Source organism: Fonsecaea monophora, assembly GCF_001642475.1.
Source record: "Fonsecaea monophora strain CBS 269.37 chromosome Unknown Scaff56, whole genome shotgun sequence".
NCBI classification, from domain to species: domain Eukaryota; kingdom Fungi; phylum Ascomycota; class Eurotiomycetes; order Chaetothyriales; family Herpotrichiellaceae; genus Fonsecaea; species Fonsecaea monophora.
Window position 1 is genome coordinate 134,543 of NW_019173987.1, and position 19,486 is coordinate 154,028.

The 19,486-nt window shown below is 52.2% G+C and overlaps 7 protein-coding genes across 7 annotated transcripts; 5 read left to right on the forward strand and 2 right to left on the reverse strand.

The window, feature by feature from the left end:
- Nucleotides 1-1,442: 1,442 nt before the first annotated feature.
- AYO21_07392 (hypothetical protein) lies at nt 1,443-2,630 on the forward strand (the record flags this gene model as incomplete). Its single annotated transcript, XM_022657348.1, has 1 exon — nt 1,443-2,630. The coding sequence occupies one exon, from the start codon at nt 1,443-1,445 to the stop codon at nt 2,628-2,630; it is 1,188 nt and encodes a 395-aa protein (XP_022510361.1).
- A 1,045-nt stretch (nt 2,631-3,675) lies between these two features.
- AYO21_07393 (hypothetical protein) lies at nt 3,676-4,749 on the forward strand (the record flags this gene model as incomplete). The annotated part of the gene is made up of 1 exon (XM_022657349.1): nt 3,676-4,749. One exon carries the CDS (start codon nt 3,676-3,678, stop codon nt 4,747-4,749), a length of 1,074 nt encoding a protein of 357 aa, XP_022510362.1.
- A 2,554-nt stretch (nt 4,750-7,303) lies between these two features.
- Nucleotides 7,304-10,184, forward strand: AYO21_07394 (hypothetical protein; the record flags this gene model as incomplete). The annotated part of the gene is made up of 3 exons (XM_022657350.1): nt 7,304-7,493; nt 7,709-10,045; nt 10,171-10,184. 3 exons carry the CDS (start codon nt 7,304-7,306, stop codon nt 10,182-10,184), a joined length of 2,541 nt encoding a protein of 846 aa, XP_022510363.1.
- A 97-nt stretch (nt 10,185-10,281) lies between these two features.
- Nucleotides 10,282-10,845, reverse strand: AYO21_07395 (hypothetical protein; the record flags this gene model as incomplete). Its single annotated transcript, XM_022657351.1, has 1 exon — nt 10,282-10,845. One exon carries the CDS (start codon nt 10,843-10,845, stop codon nt 10,282-10,284), a length of 564 nt encoding a protein of 187 aa, XP_022510364.1.
- A 4,425-nt stretch (nt 10,846-15,270) lies between these two features.
- Nucleotides 15,271-15,703, forward strand: AYO21_07396 (hypothetical protein; the record flags this gene model as incomplete). Its single annotated transcript, XM_022657352.1, has 2 exons — nt 15,271-15,525; nt 15,593-15,703. 2 exons carry the CDS (start codon nt 15,271-15,273, stop codon nt 15,701-15,703), a joined length of 366 nt encoding a protein of 121 aa, XP_022510365.1.
- Nucleotides 15,704-15,952: 249 nt separating this feature from the next.
- AYO21_07397 (hypothetical protein) lies at nt 15,953-17,028 on the reverse strand (the record flags this gene model as incomplete). The annotated part of the gene is made up of 6 exons (XM_022657353.1): nt 15,953-16,040; nt 16,093-16,484; nt 16,599-16,634; nt 16,701-16,791; nt 16,858-16,869; nt 16,946-17,028. The coding sequence occupies 6 exons, from the start codon at nt 17,026-17,028 to the stop codon at nt 15,953-15,955; spliced, it is 702 nt and encodes a 233-aa protein (XP_022510366.1).
- A 967-nt stretch (nt 17,029-17,995) lies between these two features.
- AYO21_07398 (nascent polypeptide-associated complex subunit beta) lies at nt 17,996-18,810 on the forward strand (the record flags this gene model as incomplete). Its single annotated transcript, XM_022657354.1, has 3 exons — nt 17,996-18,041; nt 18,231-18,395; nt 18,548-18,810. The coding sequence occupies 3 exons, from the start codon at nt 17,996-17,998 to the stop codon at nt 18,808-18,810; spliced, it is 474 nt and encodes a 157-aa protein (XP_022510367.1).
- Nucleotides 18,811-19,486: the final 676 nt, after the last annotated feature.

A 19,486-nucleotide genomic window follows, 5' to 3' on the forward strand; every position in this document is an offset into this window, starting at 1 on the left:
AAGACTTTGTTGTTTGAATGATTATGCCGCGTATAAACCCCCAAAGATGGGTGTCGTTGGTTGCTCACTGATATGTGGCGGGTGGAGGAGTTCGTTGGATCTGGATCTGGCTCTAGCTCTTGTAGAGGGAGACGTCGCAGCTGAAGAAGTGAAGTCTGTGGTGTGTGTGTATACACTCAAAAAAGTCTAGAATAACGATAGGGCAAGAGAGTGGTATGTAGTTTTGGAACGACAAAGTTCAGAACCCCTACAAAGGATATCGCTTGGTAGAAGAAGATTCAACGTGGTCGCCAAGTGAGCAAGTTTTCGGTTTGGGTGTCGGTTGTGATTCGTCAATAGGCCCATTCACGCAACAAACTGACGGCAAAACACACCAACACCAGAGACGGTCATGATCTGACAAGCTCCACTGGGCACCTTTTTTTGGTCTCCTAACTTGCTCCTATTAGTACGGTCCCTTCGGCTCCCCCGCTCTTGTTGGTCCCTGTACCGATCTATACATTTACAAACTTGCTCAACTCCTCCTTCTGCTGAGCATCGACCGGTCAGACGCCGCGACGAGCCCCCAAATATGTTTCATATTGTCTCCTTATATCAACGTGACAGTGATCAATGTGCTCGCTGCTAAGGATATGCGGACAATGAAGAGCTTTTTCGAGGGCGGATAATAGGACATTTGTGCATGGGTGTGATGTTTATCGGAGAGGTTACAGGCATAAGCTACCTCCGGCTTGGTTACAAAGGGAGAAGACGCTCAAGAACATGCATCTGCTCCAGAAGATCGGTGGTGGGACGGTGCTCGACGAGCTTGGGGATGGGTTTCTCGAGGACGAAACAGATTTGCATGCATCCTGTTATGTTATTACCGGCAACGCGATTACCCCAGTACTGATGCGAGATGCTGTTGACTCTCCGCGTTGTAGTCATTATATCAAAGTCCGCGGCCTACTCTTCAATCCCCAATCCATCATCTTCACCCTTTTTGCGTTGCCTCTCGTGATCTGATAGTCGCAGACGCCGGACAAGGTCGAGAGTTCAACCGTTTATGTGCCTCGGACCCGGGACTTGTTGAACAGTCGACAGTCAACATTCAGTCTGGTTCCTGATCGCAGAATATCTCATACAACTTCTCGTGCATACATGATTGGGAGGATACGTACGACGAGGAATCGGAGCCTGGAGGAGTTATTCCGGAATCATGGGATTTGCACATCGTGATTGGTTGGTCAAAGAATCGGAGCTTTACGCCCGTATTGCTTTTGCTCGCTCTCGCATGCTCTCGTAAACCACGGTGCCACATCGTCAACCAAACTCTCTCTCTCAAATCTCATTCGCTCTTGGAGGATCGTGCTATACGGGACGATCCCTGTCGAGATCTTAAATCACTACATTCAAAATGCTATCATTCTCATCCAGACCGTCGGCGTAATATTGTTGCGCACATGTCGTCACCAACATCAGGAGCATCCAACAACTCTGAGGCTGAAGAGTTACAAAAGCACGAGCAAGCCAATGCAGCAACACAGAATCATTCTACCTTATCGCACACCACTCCTACACATAACAACGTAAAGCCAGCGCTCCCACAATTGTCACACGTCCGAGACCTTTTCAGTCTTGCTACGGGCCTCCTGCTACCATACGCCCTCCATCCCTTGCTTGCCATTGAAGTCTTCCATCCCGCGATCGCCAACATGTGGCCATTCAGTACTAGCCCATCATTTGTCCCGGCGACAAGCATTCAAAGCCTTGCAGGCAAAGTTATCCTTGTGACTGGTGGTAACAATGGGATTGGCAAGGAAACAGTCCTGCAGCTTGCAAAGCACAGCCCCCAAAAGATCTATCTCGCTTCAAGAACCGAATCCAAAGGACGTGATGCTGTAGCATCAATCAAGGCTGAGACATCACAGGATGTCGATATCGAATACCTTCCTCTTGATCTCACCTCGTTACCCTCCATCAAACAAGCCGCAGACCGAGTCACGAGTGACAGCGACCGACTCGACATTCTGGTTCTGAATGCTGGTATTATGGCTGTTCCTGCAGGCAAGACTGCGACAGGACAAGATATCCAGTTGGGCACCAACCACGTCGGCCACTTTTTGTTGACGAAACTGCTGCTTCCGACCATGGAAAAGACGGCCAAGGAACGTAACTCTGACGTGCGTGTTGTCTCTGTCTCATCCGAGGCCTGGAACATGGCTCCAAACCTCGATACGATCCTGTCTACGGAGAAGCTCACCGCCACTGGTCCTTGGACCCGGTATGGAGCCTCCAAAGCCGCGAACATCATATTTGCCGCCGAGTTGGCTCGACGATACCCGGCGCTGACCAGCGTGTCGCTTCATCCGGGCGTCATCAAGACCGATCTTTACATCCCAAACGCCCAGTCCAACCCAATCATGAAGTACGGCTCAATGGTATTTGGGCCCTTGCTGTTCCAGACGATCGAAAATGGCGCCTTCAATCAGCTCTGGGCAGCTGCCGGCGCCAAGAAGGAGGAGCTTGTCAATGGAGGATACTACACTCCTGTCGGTAAGTACAGGCCGAACAAGTGGACAAAGGACCCAGAGGCGGGACAAAAATTATGGGAGTGGACGGAGAAGGAGTTGAAGACTGCTGGCTACTGAGCATCATTTTGGGGGGGATTGGTGTTTTGTCGGAATGGTTATGGCTGGGATGGTGGCTGTGTACAATTTTGATGGGTCATATGTCAAGGGGGTGTTCTGGTATAGACTGTGAATGGCAACAGTTCTAGTTCGTGTTAATACAGGTCATGCTGATGATATGAGGACGGCAGGCGAGCTTCCTGGAATCTTGCCGCATATTTAGTTCCGGAGTGATCCGATCAAACCACTTGTTACAGCACAATCGAGGTCGATCCCACCCGACCAAACCCGTTGAACACATAGAGTGAAGATGGCTCACAAGAACGACTGCCATTTCCAGCCAAGCAAGGCTTTGACAGACAGACACCAGGGTGCTGGGTGCGATCGCACTTTGTTCCAAGATAAAGATGCTGGGCCTGAGAATGGCGCAGTCAACCTTGTCTCGAGACCCTGGATTATTGGCGACATGCAGGCAATGCAGGCAATGCAGGCAATGCAGGCCACACACAATGGACCTCGTAATGACCAGCTCAGCAACGCCACCAAATGCAGGATTCTCAGCTTATGCAACCAGAGTCTCTTTTTTTCCCTCAAGACCTACGACTAAACAGAAATATTCGACGACGGTAGCGAGAACATCACAATCTTTGAACAAAAGGACGACAGTTTAGAAATCAAGTCGGGCATTTTGACTAACCAAAACACCAATAACTCCACCACTCAACAAGACTTATTATATCTCCCCATTGGTTGGTCGAGCCATTATCGCCTGCTATATTCGGTTGAAGACACAAATCAGAGGGAGAAACCTCATTGCTCGCAATACTAATCTACAAGAGTCCAGGGAAAGGCTCGACATATTCCCACCGACCGCCCTTTGGCTCCAGGTTTCCCCCGGCACGCACCGATACCGGTCGACGGTCTCTATAAGACCCGCATTCATCTCGGCCGCCGTAGCCACCGACCCCCTTTTCACATTTACATCCTGGAGACCTCAAAAAGACTCACCCACATCTACCTCCAATCCCTCAGTCGAAGTCGAAGTCGCTCCCGCTCGGTCTCGCCCATGCCATCTGACAACGCGGACAAGATCGTCCTGATCACGGGGATCAATGGGTACATCGCCTCCCATATCGGTCTCCAGCTCCTCCAAAAGGGGTACAGGGTGAGGGGCACTTCTCGGTCGATATCAGCCAAGGACCACCTACTGGCCGGCGCTTTCAAGGGCTACGAGGCTCAGTACGAGCATGTCGAGGTCAAGGATATCGTCGCGCCGGGCGCCTTTGACGAGGCGGTCAAGGGCGTGCATGCGATCCTACACACGGCGTCGCCCGTTGACTTCACGTTGAAGACAGTCGACGAGTACTTTGGCCCGGCCATCGGCGGGAACCTTTCGATCCTCGAGTCTGCAAAGAGCGCCGCGGGACCTCAGCTGAAAGCGTTCGTCGTCACGTCTTCGATCGCCGCCATCGTGGACCGGTGGAGGCAGCCTCCCGACCACGCCTACACCGAGGCCGACTGGAACGAGATGGGCGAGTCCGTGGCCCGCAGCGAGTTCACGGCTCCTGTAGCGTACGGGGCGTCTAAGGCTGCCGCGGAACGGGCGGTGTGGAAGTGGGTGGAAGACAACCACCCGCCCTTCGCCGTGGCCGCCGTCAACCCCGCCGTGGTGACAGGTCCGCCGGTGTCCTGGCCCGCGACGCCGGACAAGCTGAACACGACGCTCCTGCCCATCTGGAACATCTACAGCGGCAACAAAAGCATGCCCCCGCAAATCGGCGGCGCGGGCTACATCGACGTGCGGGACGTGGCGCGCATGCACATCTGGGCGATGGAACACCCGGAGCAGAGCAACGGTGAGCGGTATCTCATGTCCAACGGCAAGGCCCCGCCGCAGGCCGCCGCGGACCTGCTCCGGGAACACTTCCCCGAGCGTGACATCATTGTCGGCGACCCGGGCCAGGGCTACACCAAGGACTACTGGTTCGTGCCGGGCGAGTCGAGCACCGCGTCGACCAAGGCATACCACGCCCTCGGGGTCAAGCGGTTCATCTCCTACGACAAGAGCGTCCTGGACACGGTCGAGGCGTTTGAGAAGCACTGGCCGGGTCTCGCGCAGAATTTCAAGCACAAGAATTAGATTTCGAGTCAAAAGAAAATGGAGCGTGTTTGCGAATTATATGTTCCTCGGAGGTGTTTGACCGCAAAAAAGAATGCATGTCGGAGCGATACTTTGCATATATATCTATCTCGAGTAACACGTACGGATATTTGGGTTTGGACAGGTATTATAGATAGATAGCCAGGTACCGAGTAGTTTGAACAGCGGGGTGTGAATGATAGCAAAAGAACCCAGAATGTCATATGTTGTTTGGCGCGCTTCGTGAACAACGACAACACAGCGCAGCAACAGATGTGTGCCCTCCACATTCATTCCTTTGAGCCCTGGAAAGAAAGAACCCGCCGTCCTTTTGCCCTCTCAGAGAAAACGACCAGGTGTGACTATGCAAGCATTGCCTGCATATGATGTGATGGGGTCGGAACACGCCTTCTCAGCTGGGCTTGTCTCAGCAACGTGGACCCCATGGAGGGAGGATTCCTCCTACCTTGACGCTGGTGACGCTGAGGCTGAACATCCAACGCTGAACATGACCGAAAGTCCTTTTTGGTGGTCACCAGATTAAAAAAAAGGGGGGGAGGCCGTGAACCATCCCATCAAACAAACCAACGAAATCACCGGGCAGGGGAAAGGGTCCCAGTCGAGAGGAAAAAGCACCGTCTTTTCTTCCTCGCATCGTCCCAGAGAAAGAGGCCTCCCTTCCGAATCCTCCCTGTTTCTTTTCTCCCTTCCCTCTCCCCCTCTTCGATGAAGGCGATGGCAAAATGCAAAGTCTCACTTTTCGATCAGGCCAGACAGGGAAAAAGCGCTGTGTAACGCGAATCCCTGACGATTTGGAATTTCCGTGACTACGTGGTTTGGTTTTTCTGATCCCGTGTCTCTCTTTCTCTCGCTCCCTTTTGTGCGACATTGGACTTGATGTGACCAGACACCGCAAAGAACAAAACTCCACTTTTTCTCAGCTATCCGTGGCTCTTCTCCATCGTGGACAAAGTCGGTTCCGCTCCCTCCACACCGCGGAGGTTGAGAGGCAGCCTGACCAGCCAGACAGCCAGCCTTCTTGCCTTGCGCCTGGGCCTGTTGGGTGGCTGGCTGCGGCACAAGGCTGGGATGTCTTGGGGGAAACCAACGACGCTTGACATGCCCCAGCGGTCTGGATTGTGATGTTGGTCACACGTTGCGCCACGGACTTATATCGTGGGTTAAAGGGGTGTCGGGGAAGGGATTCGCTGGTTAGGTGGCAGCCAGTAGTGGTGTCAGTAGTCAACGGTCGTCTAATCTTCTGCGGTCACAACGGCTGGTTAGCGAGCGGGGTTTGAACGCCACTTGTCTCAAGGAAGGGGGGGAAAATCAGTAATAGGTGGATCAAAAGCCAGGCTTATTATGGGCGGAGATGACCTCTCATCTTCGTTGAAGTGGCTACCGACCAAAGTCGCCTGTTTACCCCAAGTCCAGGCCTCCAAGGGTACCTTTTTCTCGATCCCCCTGTATCTCGTGGGGCGGGGATTTGAGGCCCGTAGTTCGAAGCAGTGAAAGGCGGAGAGAGACCCTGAATGATATAACATTCTTCCTGGTTGGAGCGTCTGTGGCATGGCTGCGGAAGTACGGATGATGGTCCGTCGGCGGCGATGCAGACAGGATATGAATCAATCCATCCTTATCTCACGTGGGAGTCTCTCGCTCTCGTCAGGTTCCTGCGTGTCGGGATGGAGGAGATAGGGAAATGTCGGTGGTGGAGAAGAGGGAAGAGAGATAGAGATGACGGATGGCGGATGGCGGCTCGTGTCCGGGGGATTCGCGTATCTTTTCCTGGGCGACTACTTGCACGTCCTGCCACTGCCACATTAGCAAAGACCCCATCGAGATAAACAAGATAACGAACGGAATTGAGAGGCGAGCAGGCGAGTTAATCCTCATTCTCTCCCATCTCACTTGCTGCCTGCTACTCGTTCATTTGACCCTCCAGCCACTGATCGTCTAGTCAATGGTCCCTGTGATGCGACTTTCTGGACATCACCGCTCACACTTTTTGTTCCAACCCATTTTCGATTTCATGGTTCCTTGCCCACTCCCCATTTTTCGTGTGTGTGCCTGTGTGCGTATGTGTCTGCTTGCATCGGTGTCTTTGATGCTCCAGGAATCCACCTCTCGTTAGATCTTTTTTGGTTCGAATGTCTCTGCATCAAGAGGCTCGTTATTGACCTACATCACCCTCACCAATCCAGACCCTGGCACTGGTGGCTGCGTGCTGTAACGCACCCATCGATACTCTTTCACCATCTTCAATTTCCCACCCCTCCTTTCAATCCTCTTTTCCCTTGCTTTCTGGACAATTCGTTTAGTTCTTCCTTTCTGCGGATACCTGTCTTGATCCTGCCTAGTTGCTCCGAGCAATACGATTGTGCTACGAGTCACTCTCTCCTCACAATTACTCCTCCTTCGGTCGATATACCACCGTACCCACCGAACCCCTCCATACCTCAAAGCCCCCGTTTACACTCGTCTGCTTTCACACAATCTACTTGTCAACGATCAGGTCGTTTGGGTCCATGTCGCCTGTCTCCGTCTGCGTCGCATGGAGGTCCAGATCCCATCTCCGTCTGTTTTCTTGAGAGATTCTCCCGTCATTACTCCAGCGCCTGTGGTGCAGCCAAAAAAGGCCGCCATCACGAAGCCCAAACCCAATCCTCCTCCTCCTAAACCCCTCAACAAATCGGTCCAGGATGGGGCGGTGACGAAACCAAAGCAAAGCAAGAGTCGAAATGGTACGTGCTCTGAACTCCGAGTTTATTGGCAGCGTGATACTCGCAGCAAATTCATCTGGGTGTCTCTATTGCGGGTTCCATCGTTTCCCAACGTCATGGACTAACTTGGCTTTTCCCTTTCACAGGTTGTATGACATGCAAGAAGAAACGATTAAAATGCGACGAGACAAAACCCTCTTGTGCCCAATGTCAAAAAAGAAGCGTGGTATGTGAAGGCTACAAGAAGGACTACAAGTGGAGAACATTTGAGGAGACTACCTTTGCCTCCCGGCCTACCGTGAAGAGGAAAGCTTTTCGTTCCAACTCTTTGTCGCCCACTCACAATGTAGCCAATCCCATTGGTATCGCGGGTGGTGCGAGACCAGAGGTTCGACAAAACCGGGTTGAAGTCACTGGATCTGCTCAGACATGGTCTCCGGGTTTGCATTCTGCCTTCGAAACGGCAGTTCATGCATTCCAGGGCAACGGCGATGACCTCCCTCACCCTCAGGGTCCAGTGTCTAGTCCAGAGCGACAGGTCGACATGCAGTTTGACGGAGACCTTTCGCCGCCTCTCAATCTCACCACCCCGGATTCAATCTTCATGCCCGCTTTCGAGACCGACGGCATGTCTCCAGGTCTGACATTGGGCGATTCGGTTGATCCGTACAGCCTGACCACGACAACGACGAGCTCTTCCATCGACAGCAACAGTGCCGAGTCTTTCTCCTCTGGTTCTCCCCAACTTTTGGACATGATGATTTCTGCTGAACCGAATATGAATCCGCTGCCTGATCCCTGCGAGCTCGAGCCGCAAATGCCTCTTCATGATAGTATACCGACAGAGGATGACTTTGACGAAGAGATTATCAGATCGGATGCCATCGCCACATCTGCTGCCATGACGGCTATGCAACTCCCCACACCCTCGTCAATGCTCGACCCCAGCTTTTCCAACACAGCATTCCAGGCTTTCCGCGCGTCTTCCCCTACTCCTAGTGAGAGTTCTACAGCATCTTCCAAATCCAGCGACATGACAATCCTCGCTCAGCCCTCTCTGGACGCCTCGTCACCAGAGATGCTTATGCTTCGATTCGACAAGCAAACCTGTGGCATTTTATCTGTCAAGGACGGTCCTACTGAGAATCCCTGGCGGACATTGATCTGGCCTTTGGCTCGAGAATCTCCTGCTCTGTACCATGCCATTTCATCTATGACGGCATTCCACGGTGCTCATGAGATTCCCAATCTGCACGTGCCAGGTATGGCACACATGACCAAGGCGATCAAACGTCTTGCCTTTGAGATCGAGAACATGCGACTCGATTCGGCGCTGGCAACTTCATTGGCGCTTGCTTTTAGTGAAGGCTGGGATCGACATGTCAGCACTGGCGTCCAGCATCTCCGAGGCGCTAAAGTCATGGTGAACAACGCCATCATCAAGCACCAGCGGGACATGCAGCTGGGCCAGATGACGACCCAAGACGCCAATAGACTCAAGTTCCTCTGTAATACTTTTGTCTACATGGACGTGATTGCTCGATTGACGTCGCTGGAAGAAGCACCGGAGCTCAATTTCGAGGAAATCCTTGCCACTGTCAATGCCCCATTCGGAGATCAGGTCGAGGTCGACCCGCTGATGGGCTGTGCCACGACTTTGTTTCCGTTGATGGGCCGCGTCGCCAACCTCATACAACGAGTGCGCAAGACCGAGTCGAATTCTCTCACCATCGTCTCCACCGCCATGGAGTTGAAGGAGCAACTACAACAGTGGCAAGTGCCCAGCGCCTTGATCTTCGAGCGGCCGGAGGATCCGAATTCAGAAGTCCAGCACTCGATTCAAACAGCAGAAGCTTACCGATACGCTACGCTACTCTATCTACACCAAGCCGTGCCGGAAATCCCCAGCGACCCAGCGGCATCCCTGGCGAAGAAAGTCTTGGTCACATTGGCGTCAGTCCCCTTATCCTCAAGAGCAACCATCGTCCAGATTTTTCCTCTTTTTGCGGCAAGTTGCGAAGTCACCGACCCCGATGATAGAACCTGGGTGGTGCAACGCTGGCAAGCAATGATCAGGCGTCTAAAGATTGGGAACGTGAACTCGTGCTGGAATGTCGTTCAAGAGGTCTGGGCCCGCAGAGATGCGTACGAGGATGAAAAGTCCAACAGATTGCTCAGGCAATATGCGAGCCGCGGAGTGCCAGGGGGTAATTTTGTCCCTCCAGTGCTAGACGTCCCGCCGGCAATGAAGAGAAAGGCTTACACGGCAGATTCTCTGGGTATGGGAGACCCCGGTCATTTCAGTCATGGTCAACAGGGACCCCAGGACCGGCAGGGCGGCGGACCAGGAGACTTTGACGCAACAGGGAGGGCGGTCAAACGTCGCTTAACGATGGACTCGCTCGGAAGCGGGAGCGGCATGTCGGCCATGTCAATGACCATGCCACCTCCCCCTGTATCCCTCCCTCGTCGACACACAAGCGATATCATGTCTTCAGATCAACTAGAACCCGAATACACCGTGCGAGGGCAATTGCACTGGCTAGGTGTTATGACCGACTGGCAGTGGGAAGGTACGTGTTCGAATTTCCTCAGACGTTGTGCTTTTGGGATTGCTTTGTCTCATCCTGGAGTCACCAGCTCATGCTGGCTGCGTTGTTCTTCCGCACTTTCTCTCCGCGAGCTGCTTCTCGATGAGACCTCCTCGCATAGCCTGTGGCCATTATCGCCGTCGCGAGGCGTGTCGTGGAGCTCGATGGCCCAAGTTTCATTCTCCGCACGTCAAACAGGCGGCTGACATATTGCGCTTTTAGTTTTTCTCGGTTGATTTTGCTTCGGCCTGCTTTGCGTGTCTCTTGCTGAGCAACGCCTTGCCCCCGGGGCTCGAAGACCGATGATCTCTCTGAAGTTGGCGAGGGTCTTTCCCGATCTGATGGTGGTGATGATGATGGTGGTGGTGACTGGTGGACTTTACGGTACTCTTCGCTATCCGATTCTCAGTTCCTTTGCCAGCGCTAGGAAGGCTGAGGTTTACGCTCCCGTGTTCCCTCCTCAAACTGGCGAGGTCCATCCATCGGAATTCGGGCGACTTCTCTCTCTCACCTCCATCTACCCTCTCGCTCCGAACACTACTCCTCCTAGAGTCGGTGTCGCTCCCGCTGCTGCGGCTGTCATCCTGACCCGCATGGTCGACACTGGCCAGGTAGTTCCGCATGCTTGCGGTATATTCGTCGAGTTCGGCGCTGTGTGTCAACTTTGACATGGGGATTGTTTCAACCGGGGCACTCGATGTCGGATGCGGACTCGGGCCCTGCACAATGGTCTGGCTTTTGCTGCGCTTGCTCGCAGGATGGGGTGCGGTTGAGGTTGTCATTTTGGGGTATTTTTGTTGTTTGGACGTGATCGACCGAATGGATTTGGCGACTGAAGATTCTACGAAATCCTGTTGTTTGCAAAGTATCCGGGTTGAGTCAGGTTGAGATTGCTTGGGTCCCTTGGACTTGTGTGTGGCAGGCGGGATGACTGTGATGACTTTGACGCTCTACAGCTATGAACGCACGCACGCACACTTTTGCGGCCTCAAATGGAGTTTTAGCGGATCTAGGCGATTGCTCTTTGCTTTTGGTGTGGGAACTCGCGGGCCTGGAGACTGTGCGCGATGGGGAATGGGGGAGTTTATGTTGAGGGCCGGACGTTCCAGCCTTGCCCACAGGGTGCTTTCTTTGTAGCTTCTGTGCCGTTGAAAGTCGGGCTTCAGTCCCCTGCGAAAATTGGTTGGTCTTTCACGAGCAAGGTGTTTGGGAACCCGGAGCTATGAAATTTTTTGGGAGAAGGCGCCACGGATTATGTTGTTGCAGAGAGTGAGGGAGCTGATATATGCACCTGTTACGAGTTGGGCCGGTGGGTAGTGGCTATGTTGGTTCGTGTGATATCGTGGTCGTGGTCGTGGAGAAGGGTTTTGATGGGGACGTGGTTCTACTTCTAGCAGTAGTACTAGTAGTAGTTGCAATGAGACTGGGAGAGTGATTGACTGCCGGGACCGTCATCTGGAGTATCAGTCGTTTCTGGTTATCATTGTCGTTAATCGATGTGCGTGCGCTGCTAGCAATTTGCGGGGCGTGTGGTGTGCATGTGTTTTCTCGTCGTTGTCATCCTCTCTCGTACATACGGAGTTGCGGGCGTTCAAAAGGTTCTGGGTAAGGGAATTGGAGACCAGATCAAGCTGGACCCTTCGAAAAACTAACCCGCGTCTCTCGCTGTTCTATTCTTGCGTGTTTGCGTGTGTTCGTTCGATTTGTACACGAGCAGAGTCGCAAGTTGCAGGTCGCCTGTTGGAAGATCCTGAAACGGTGGTTGTGGTTGATACGCAAAACGTAAATGGTGCTGCTGTTTCGTTTTCCGATCTCTCTCCTCTCTTGGTCCCTTTGTTCGCTTCGTTTCGCGCTCTTCCCGTTTCTTGGCGTGCCGATACAGACGCAGAATGTCGTCACTGAGGGGGAGGGAAGAGGAGGGGCGTCCAGGCGAGCGGCCGTTGTGAAGAAACTTGTCGTCGTCGTCGTCGTTGTTGTTGTTCCTCGGTCTTCGCTTCTGCACCGAGTACAATAATGGAGGGAGCACAGCAGTTTAGTAAGGTACGTTAAATGGCGTTTTTAGTCTTTCCTGGCTGGGGCTCCAAGTCAAGGAGAGTTTAAAACCGCTGCCGCACACGTGGGTAAATCGCTTTTGTTCCCGATCCACTTAATACGCGCTGTCCCTTGCCCGCTTCTTCCACTTGTGTTCCCGTTCTCGGAGTTGGCCAAAACCCCGGGGGCAAAAGATCCCGTCTGTTTGAGGAGACTGGATCGGAGTGGTGGACAGGGTAGAGTATCTATATCATGGACAATGGTAGAATAATTCTGGGAGTATAAGCCTATGGGGAAATAGGTTCGGCAACGAATAAAAAGGGCAATGGGCGAACGGACGTGGTGAAATGGCCTGCCGTGGTGGTGGGGGGTATAGGAAGAAAGGTCGCTCCTTTTGCCTGTCTCGTCTGCTCTCTCCCTCAGCCGGGTATGTCGAAGTGGTTCTGGCGCTCCATAACAAAGTCTCTGTTTCGTACTGAGTAATGAATAGTAAAAGTGAGTTGCGACCTAGAGTAGTGGCCGACCTGCTATGCAGTTGCTCGATATTAGTCAAGGTGCCAAATAGAAGAACTAGTAAGTTGCTTCTAGTGAGGCTTGGAGATATAATATGTCAGAAAGCAATTCTCGGAATGTGGCATTATAAGCTCATGGGATTCACAAATTTCATTCAAAAGGGTAAAATAATGAGGGAGAGAAGGCCTAGAACAGAAAGCTCAGGCCATTGTTTGCGACAATGCCTTCTGTTTAAGCCGGTGTAGCCAAAAAGTAATATGTATCGGTGGCGGCGTGGGTGGTATGAGAGAGGACGGGGAGCCCCGAGGAGGAAACAATCAAATGGGTTACCAGTAGCCCATTGAGACCCGAGCAAGAAAAACTATACCTCGTTCAGCAGGTCCCAAAGGCAACGAACTCGCACAACGAGGCGGGAACGCAGAATGGCATCATACGACAGTAGTGCCCACGCTGTCGTGCCTTTTGCTCAGGCGACGCCGCATGAGGCATGGGAGCCGTTGATCTCCAGACCTCAGCCGTATGCGAGATGGAAGGGAAACAAACGGGGAACAGACTACACCATACCATTCGTCGACATGATGGATGAGAGGATTCAGCGTGTGTGCGTTGGTCTGGCTAGGAAAGATTGCGTGCCAAAGACAAGGGAGTGGAATGACCACACGGATCCGCTGGGTTCGACTTTGCCAGTACCATGCCAGTGGGCCGCATTGTACGTGTGGAGAAGGGTTGGTCGAAGTCGGAGGCCCAGCCGTGCAAGTTTTGCAGAATCTAGAAATGCTGGATCCGAGTTGCAGATTGTGGAGTCGTTTCTGCCCTGACACCATGGCGACGGAGGGATCTCTTTGCATTTAAGTGCAGGTTTGTCCCTCCTGACCTTTCCCCAATGTGCAGGACGTTAGAGAGAAGTCAGCCACCAATCCGGTCCTCTGAGGAGGCAACTTTCATCAGCTGTATTTTGCTACAACCCGCCGCAATGGTGGATATACCCGTCTCCGTGAAAGATCTTGAAAGACGGTAGTCGAGATTGAGCCATATCCGCACGCCCACTACTGGCTTTGTAAGGGTTTTCGTGCAGCAGTGGTAGATTTCACCGGTCTTTATCAAACCTGTTCACCGCGTCCGTTCTCTAACAGCCAATTTTTCAAAGCTCAATGAATCCCTTCAGCGTCGATCCTTCAGGTTCAAGAATTCCCTGCCCTAAAGAGGTAAGGTGTAAAAGGTTTATGTAAGAAAGGGTGGATTTAGATTTATCCAAAGATATTCCGGAAGCGGAGAAGGGGAAATGATTGCTAGATCGAGCTTCGCGCGAGGGCGAGAAGACAAGGCTGGATCCACCAGGACGGGAATCGGCTCGGAGGGCGAATGAGAGTATCTCGTGGGTAGGGGTGTACGAGTATAGGCGGCTAGGTAGAGAAATAGGTCGGTCAAGGCAAAGAATGGTGGGCGGACAAGTGTTGCTGTTCCCCTTTGGAAGCATTGGCATGGTGATACCGAATGAGATCTCCTTTGCACCGTGTTCCGGAATAGGTGAGAAGGGCCATCTTGATGCCCTCTGATGCTTGGCTGAAGCAAGGTTGGGTGAGAGTGTAAGATGCTCAAGGGTGAGTTGACTGGGCGAGGATCGCCTTTGGCTGCGGAGAGCAATCTGCATTTTACTAATCGGAGGAGTACTCGATAAGCTGATGGAAGCTCGGAAGGTACAAATTTGCCATGACATCACGTGATAACAACTTCTCTCCAATGGTCGGGCTTACACCACATCTTGAATACATTTATCGACTTTACATAACATGAAAATATAATAATCTCTCTGGATCCAGTATCCGATATCATGACCTTGAAATCCGTATACATTGTGTAAGGCTGTGGTCGCGGGTCCTAGTTACGGAGGTCTAGCCCAAATCAGAAATTGTGGTGCAAAATATACAAACTTGCCAAGTATCGATTCTACCCCTCCCTGCGGCTTTTGGCATCCCACCCTCCTTATCTATTCCCGCTCGTGGTCAGCTTCCCATTGAACCGACCATCATCTTCACTCGCCTTAACCACCTTGGGCATTTTGTTCCCTTCTACTCTATCATTCCAACCCTTCTGGTGCTATTGGAGCACTGTGACTGGTCCCAGAAGCTTCCTGTCTGAGTTCTAGGCACGGAGCTATACACGCTGACGCGGGTCTTTGGCCACCAGATTTCCATCAAACGCGTTGTTTGCATGAGAGTAATCCCTAACCTAGACTGGGGCAACGCAGTCCGAGCCAAATGAGCAAGGCAAGTTGTGGGTAGCTGGGAAGTCTGAAGAGGTATATCTTATAGACTGCTGCATCCTGGTTCCTGCATTACTCTCTCTCAATCTGCAGCTTCTTCATCTTCTTTCCCCAAATCCGTTTGCATTTCCCTAGGTCTCGTGCAATCACGTCCCAATCCGCTTATCGCAACTTGCCTCTGCTTGCGACTGCTTCAGGACGGCTTTCAGCTTAACAATAAAGGTGAGTCTGAGGACTATCTTTGCAAGAACCAAGGCGACCTGGGTAGAAAACTATTACAGACAACCAGCGCGCTCTGAGAGGGATTTGGCTGGTTTCCAAGCATCTTCAAAGAATCTAACAAATGGGACATTGCTTCAGCAGACTTACATCCCAATCCAAAACATCCAAACCTGAAAAGATGGGTTCCACACCAGCTTTCAAGCACTTCTCCAAAGTCCAGTCCGAGTTCAAGCCTCCCTTGATCGCCAACGAGAACGCCTTCCTCGGCGACGTCGTCAGCAACGACTCAATTGACCCCGAGAAGCCCATCAGCTGTGGCATCTACAGACTTGAGAAGGGCACTCCCCTCGTCTACACCTACACTTACCACGAGATGAAGATCATTTTGGAGGGTGAATTTGATATTAGCGACGAGACTGGCCAATCTGTTCACGTGAGAGCTTCCACTCCATTGGTTGGAAACCCGCGCGCTCGCGAGCACAACTGACGTTGGATTCTAGGCTGTTGCTGGCGACGTTTTTTACTTCCCCAAGGGTAGCGTTATCACCTTCAAGACGAACACTTATGGTTTGGCCTTCTACACCGGCCAGCGCAAGCAGGGTGCCGCATAAACGAAACGGGACCATAGCCAAAATTAAAAACATTCAAGCAATTTTCATGATTGAAGGACGTTTGCAGACCTATTTCCGGTGCCAAAAAGCCCGGCTCATCTATGCTCTTTTTGCTCTTTTTGTTCGTGGACTTTGACGCCGACTCCGTGACCTTGAGAACAGAATGAAAGCGAATAATACCACAATGGTAGTGATGCCAATGTATGCCCAGTGGTGACCTTCTCGGTTCGCAGGCACGACATCATCTAGTCACAGTGCCCCACTCGGTGGTAAACATCGCTTGATGAACTCCTCCAAATCATCGATCTCTTTCATGTCCGCCGAATGAGCGAGACCCCTGCGCACAACTGTCAATCACAAAACCTGATATGGCTGGCAAGGATACTCACGGATATGTCTTGAATTCGACTTTGTGGCCCAACTCGTTCCTCAAATACTCTGCCGACTGCACTCCCCACTGATGTTTGACCAGTTCGTCTGCGTCCCCGTGGCCCATGAAGAAGGGGGTGTCTTTGTTCGCGCCATTGGCCTCTTTGGCAAAATCCTTGATCTTGTCCCCGAGCACGAGATAACAGCTCAATCCAAAGACTCCGCCGAGCTTGTGCGGTGTAGTAGCGCCAGTGAACAGCGACATCGCACCGCCTTGGGAGAAACCACCCAAGATTATACGGTTGGAAGGTACACCGGCATCGATCTCGTCGGTGATGAGTTTGTTGAAGGTTGCACGGGAGCGCAGGATGCCCGGTTCATCGAAATCGTGCTTGAGGTCGGAAAAGTTCGTCTACCGTCGCGCAAAACACAATTCATTAGCTCTTGCGTAGCGTAGAGGCGTGGTTGTTAGGAATAGGAGAAGCGAGGAGGGGTAAGGGGATCCGACTTCGTCGCGGCGCCTTACGATATCGTACCATCCAGGCATGCGCATGCCAAAGTTCTGCTCTCAATGTTAGCACCATGATCCCGCACCGTATGTGAAGGAGTAGCTCTTTCGGGTACGTACCACGGTGATGGGGATGTTGGGCGCATTGGGGAAGATGAACTTGACGTCCTCAAACTTCCCCCGCCGTCGCCAGGTCTCTGCGAGCGACACCCTGGCGGCTGCGATGAGTGCTGTGATATTTCCGAGAGGACTTCTCTGGGGACCGTGACGAACTCACCACCCTGCACCGCTGTTTTATTTCACAGATAATCAGTCAAAAAGCCCCAAGAAGACTTCTCGGCGTAAATCTGCGTTGGGATACTGACCTGTCCCCCAGCCCATGGGCCATAATCACCGTCGCCGTATGTGTCTTGAGCGCAGGTACGATCAACGCTTGTTTGCCCGCCATCTTTGCGCACGCGAGATTGATTTCTGGACCGATTCAAGGGAGGAGACGGAGGAAGAAAGCAGAAAGAGAAACGATGTTTGATGGGGAAACAAAGGCTGGTGGCATGGACAACTCAGTGCCGTTACTGTAATAGAGAGCGGGACATTGGGCAAGCGCGGGAATCGTGTTGGCTCAGCCGAGGTTGTTCCGGACGGTGATGAATCAAGCCCCCAATGCAGAATTTCCGTTCTTTTCCAATTCTCTATCATGATCGCTGCATATGTGTAACACCATGTGCTTGAGAATGCTCCCCGGCTCAAGCGATAGAGTTGGAGAGTGACACTGAAGTTGACATCAGGATGCGTAAGCCCATAAAATTGTTCAGTGCCGTAAGAAACACAAGCTGGATTGTGCTGCTGGTCATTGTTGGTTCACGAGAATGCTGGCAAATTAGTGGTACAACAAAGCTATGTGGCCTCGTCTGGGGGCAAGATACAGTGTTGACCGTGACTCAATGCTCTACTAAGACTGCTATTACCATACCTCGCACGCCTGGACGATATACTTGCACTTTGTTCCCAGACTCCACGTCCGCAGCTACACGTGATCTCGCACACGCACACTCGACCCCGAGGTCTCGAGCCGCAGCAAAATCGCCAAGACTGTCATAAAGGGCACAAATCCCCAGAAAGTTGAACGTCCTTGAATCATCCCGCAACCCGAAGCTCAACTCGCTCTCCCATCTCCCATCTTCATCCTCTTGTACAGCTAGGACGGAAATCCGAGCGTTGTCTTGAGATTTTCCTGAGCCTCTTTTTCGCTTCTCGGTCCTTCCGCCACCTCTGAAGCTTTTCTGAGTCTTGGATTCCAAGGGCTCGGCGAAAACGTCTTTTCCACCTCGAGAGCAGTTGGATTTGTGTGCTTGCGCTTTCTAGCCGTGACATCTCTGAGCTGAGTGAAGCTCAGCAACAGACACCAACCCACCACAATGGATCAAGAAAAGCTCAAGCGCATGCAGGCGCAGGTGCGAATTGGTAAGTCACTCACAATTATCCCAAGACAACCATCGTATGTAACCCTCTGCTAACAATGAATATAGGGTACGTTCCTTGATTCCTTCTTCGTACTCACTGTCAATCTACAAACCCAATTTCGCAAGAATTCTTGTTTGACCGCCGAGACCCACTCATCTGACATCCTGATTCTTTGATACAGAGGTAAAGGCACGCCGCGCCGTAAAACCAAGAAGGTGCACAAGAGTTCCGGGACCGACGACAAGAAACTCCAGACGACGCTCAAAAAGATGAACGTGCAGCCCATCCAGGCCATTGAGGAGGTCAACATGTTTAAGGAAGACGGCAATGTGATACATTTCGCTGCACCAAAGGGTACGTGATCTTAGCATTCAAAACACTGCAGCAAGGACGGGTGCACAGGGACAAGAGTCCTAGAAATTCAAGAGGAGGATGGGAAGGGTCCATTAGGGGTTTTGTTCCAAAATGAAGCGGAAGCTAATATGCCATTTTGTTTTGCACCACAGTCCACGCCTCAGTGCCTTCGAACACGTTCGCCATCTACGGTAACGGCGAAGACAAGGAACTCACGGAACTCGTGCCGGGCATCCTAAACCAACTCGGCCCCGACAGCCTCGCCTCCTTACGTCGCCTGGCAGAGTCGTACCAGAGTCTACAGAAGAAGGAAGGCGGTGAAAAGGGCGAGGGCAAGAAGGAAGGCGAAGACGAGGATGACGACGAGATCCCGGATCTGGTCGAAGGAGAGAACTTTGAAGGCAAAGTCGAGTAAGGAGAAAGAGAGGCCCCGAAGTACGCAAAGCTGTGGGTAGATGGGCGGAGGAGTGTGATTCCCCCTCCCAAATATGTAAAAAGGGTCCCCAAAAGAGACAGGGAAAAGAAAACTCGAGGGCTCCAAAAGGAAAAAACAGACTGAATATGCATCGCATCCATGTCCCCCCTCTCCCCTCTGCATTGTATGCGAGGGGGAGAAAAGGGAATGAATGGTCCAATTTTCTGGCGGCAATGCGTCGGTGTGAATGTGAGAGAACGGACTTTCTTGTTTCTGCTCTCTCTCTTTGCTCTTTTCTCGAGTCTTTTGCTGCCTCTTCCGTCACTGTCATTGTCACCATCACCACCACGACGACTGGAAAGCCATGAGGAAGAGATGTATGTACGGTACGGTATGTGGATGGTGAGAGGGACAAACCTGCTCGTCGGCACTACTGCTGCCACAACACTCCAACTATTGAGGATGTTCCCTTTCCCTCTCCCCCTTCCTCTCTGCATGTGTGTATCTGCGTGATCAACCACCCCCAAGCGCCAGCTACTTAGCTTCCCAGTTGGCCCAACTACCTAGCTACGCTGAGCTATGCTGCTGGTTTCATCCCAAAGGTACTCGGTACATTAGGTACAGTATGTACATATGGTCTGTCCAGGTGGCGCTAGTGCTCAACTGCCCGTGGAAG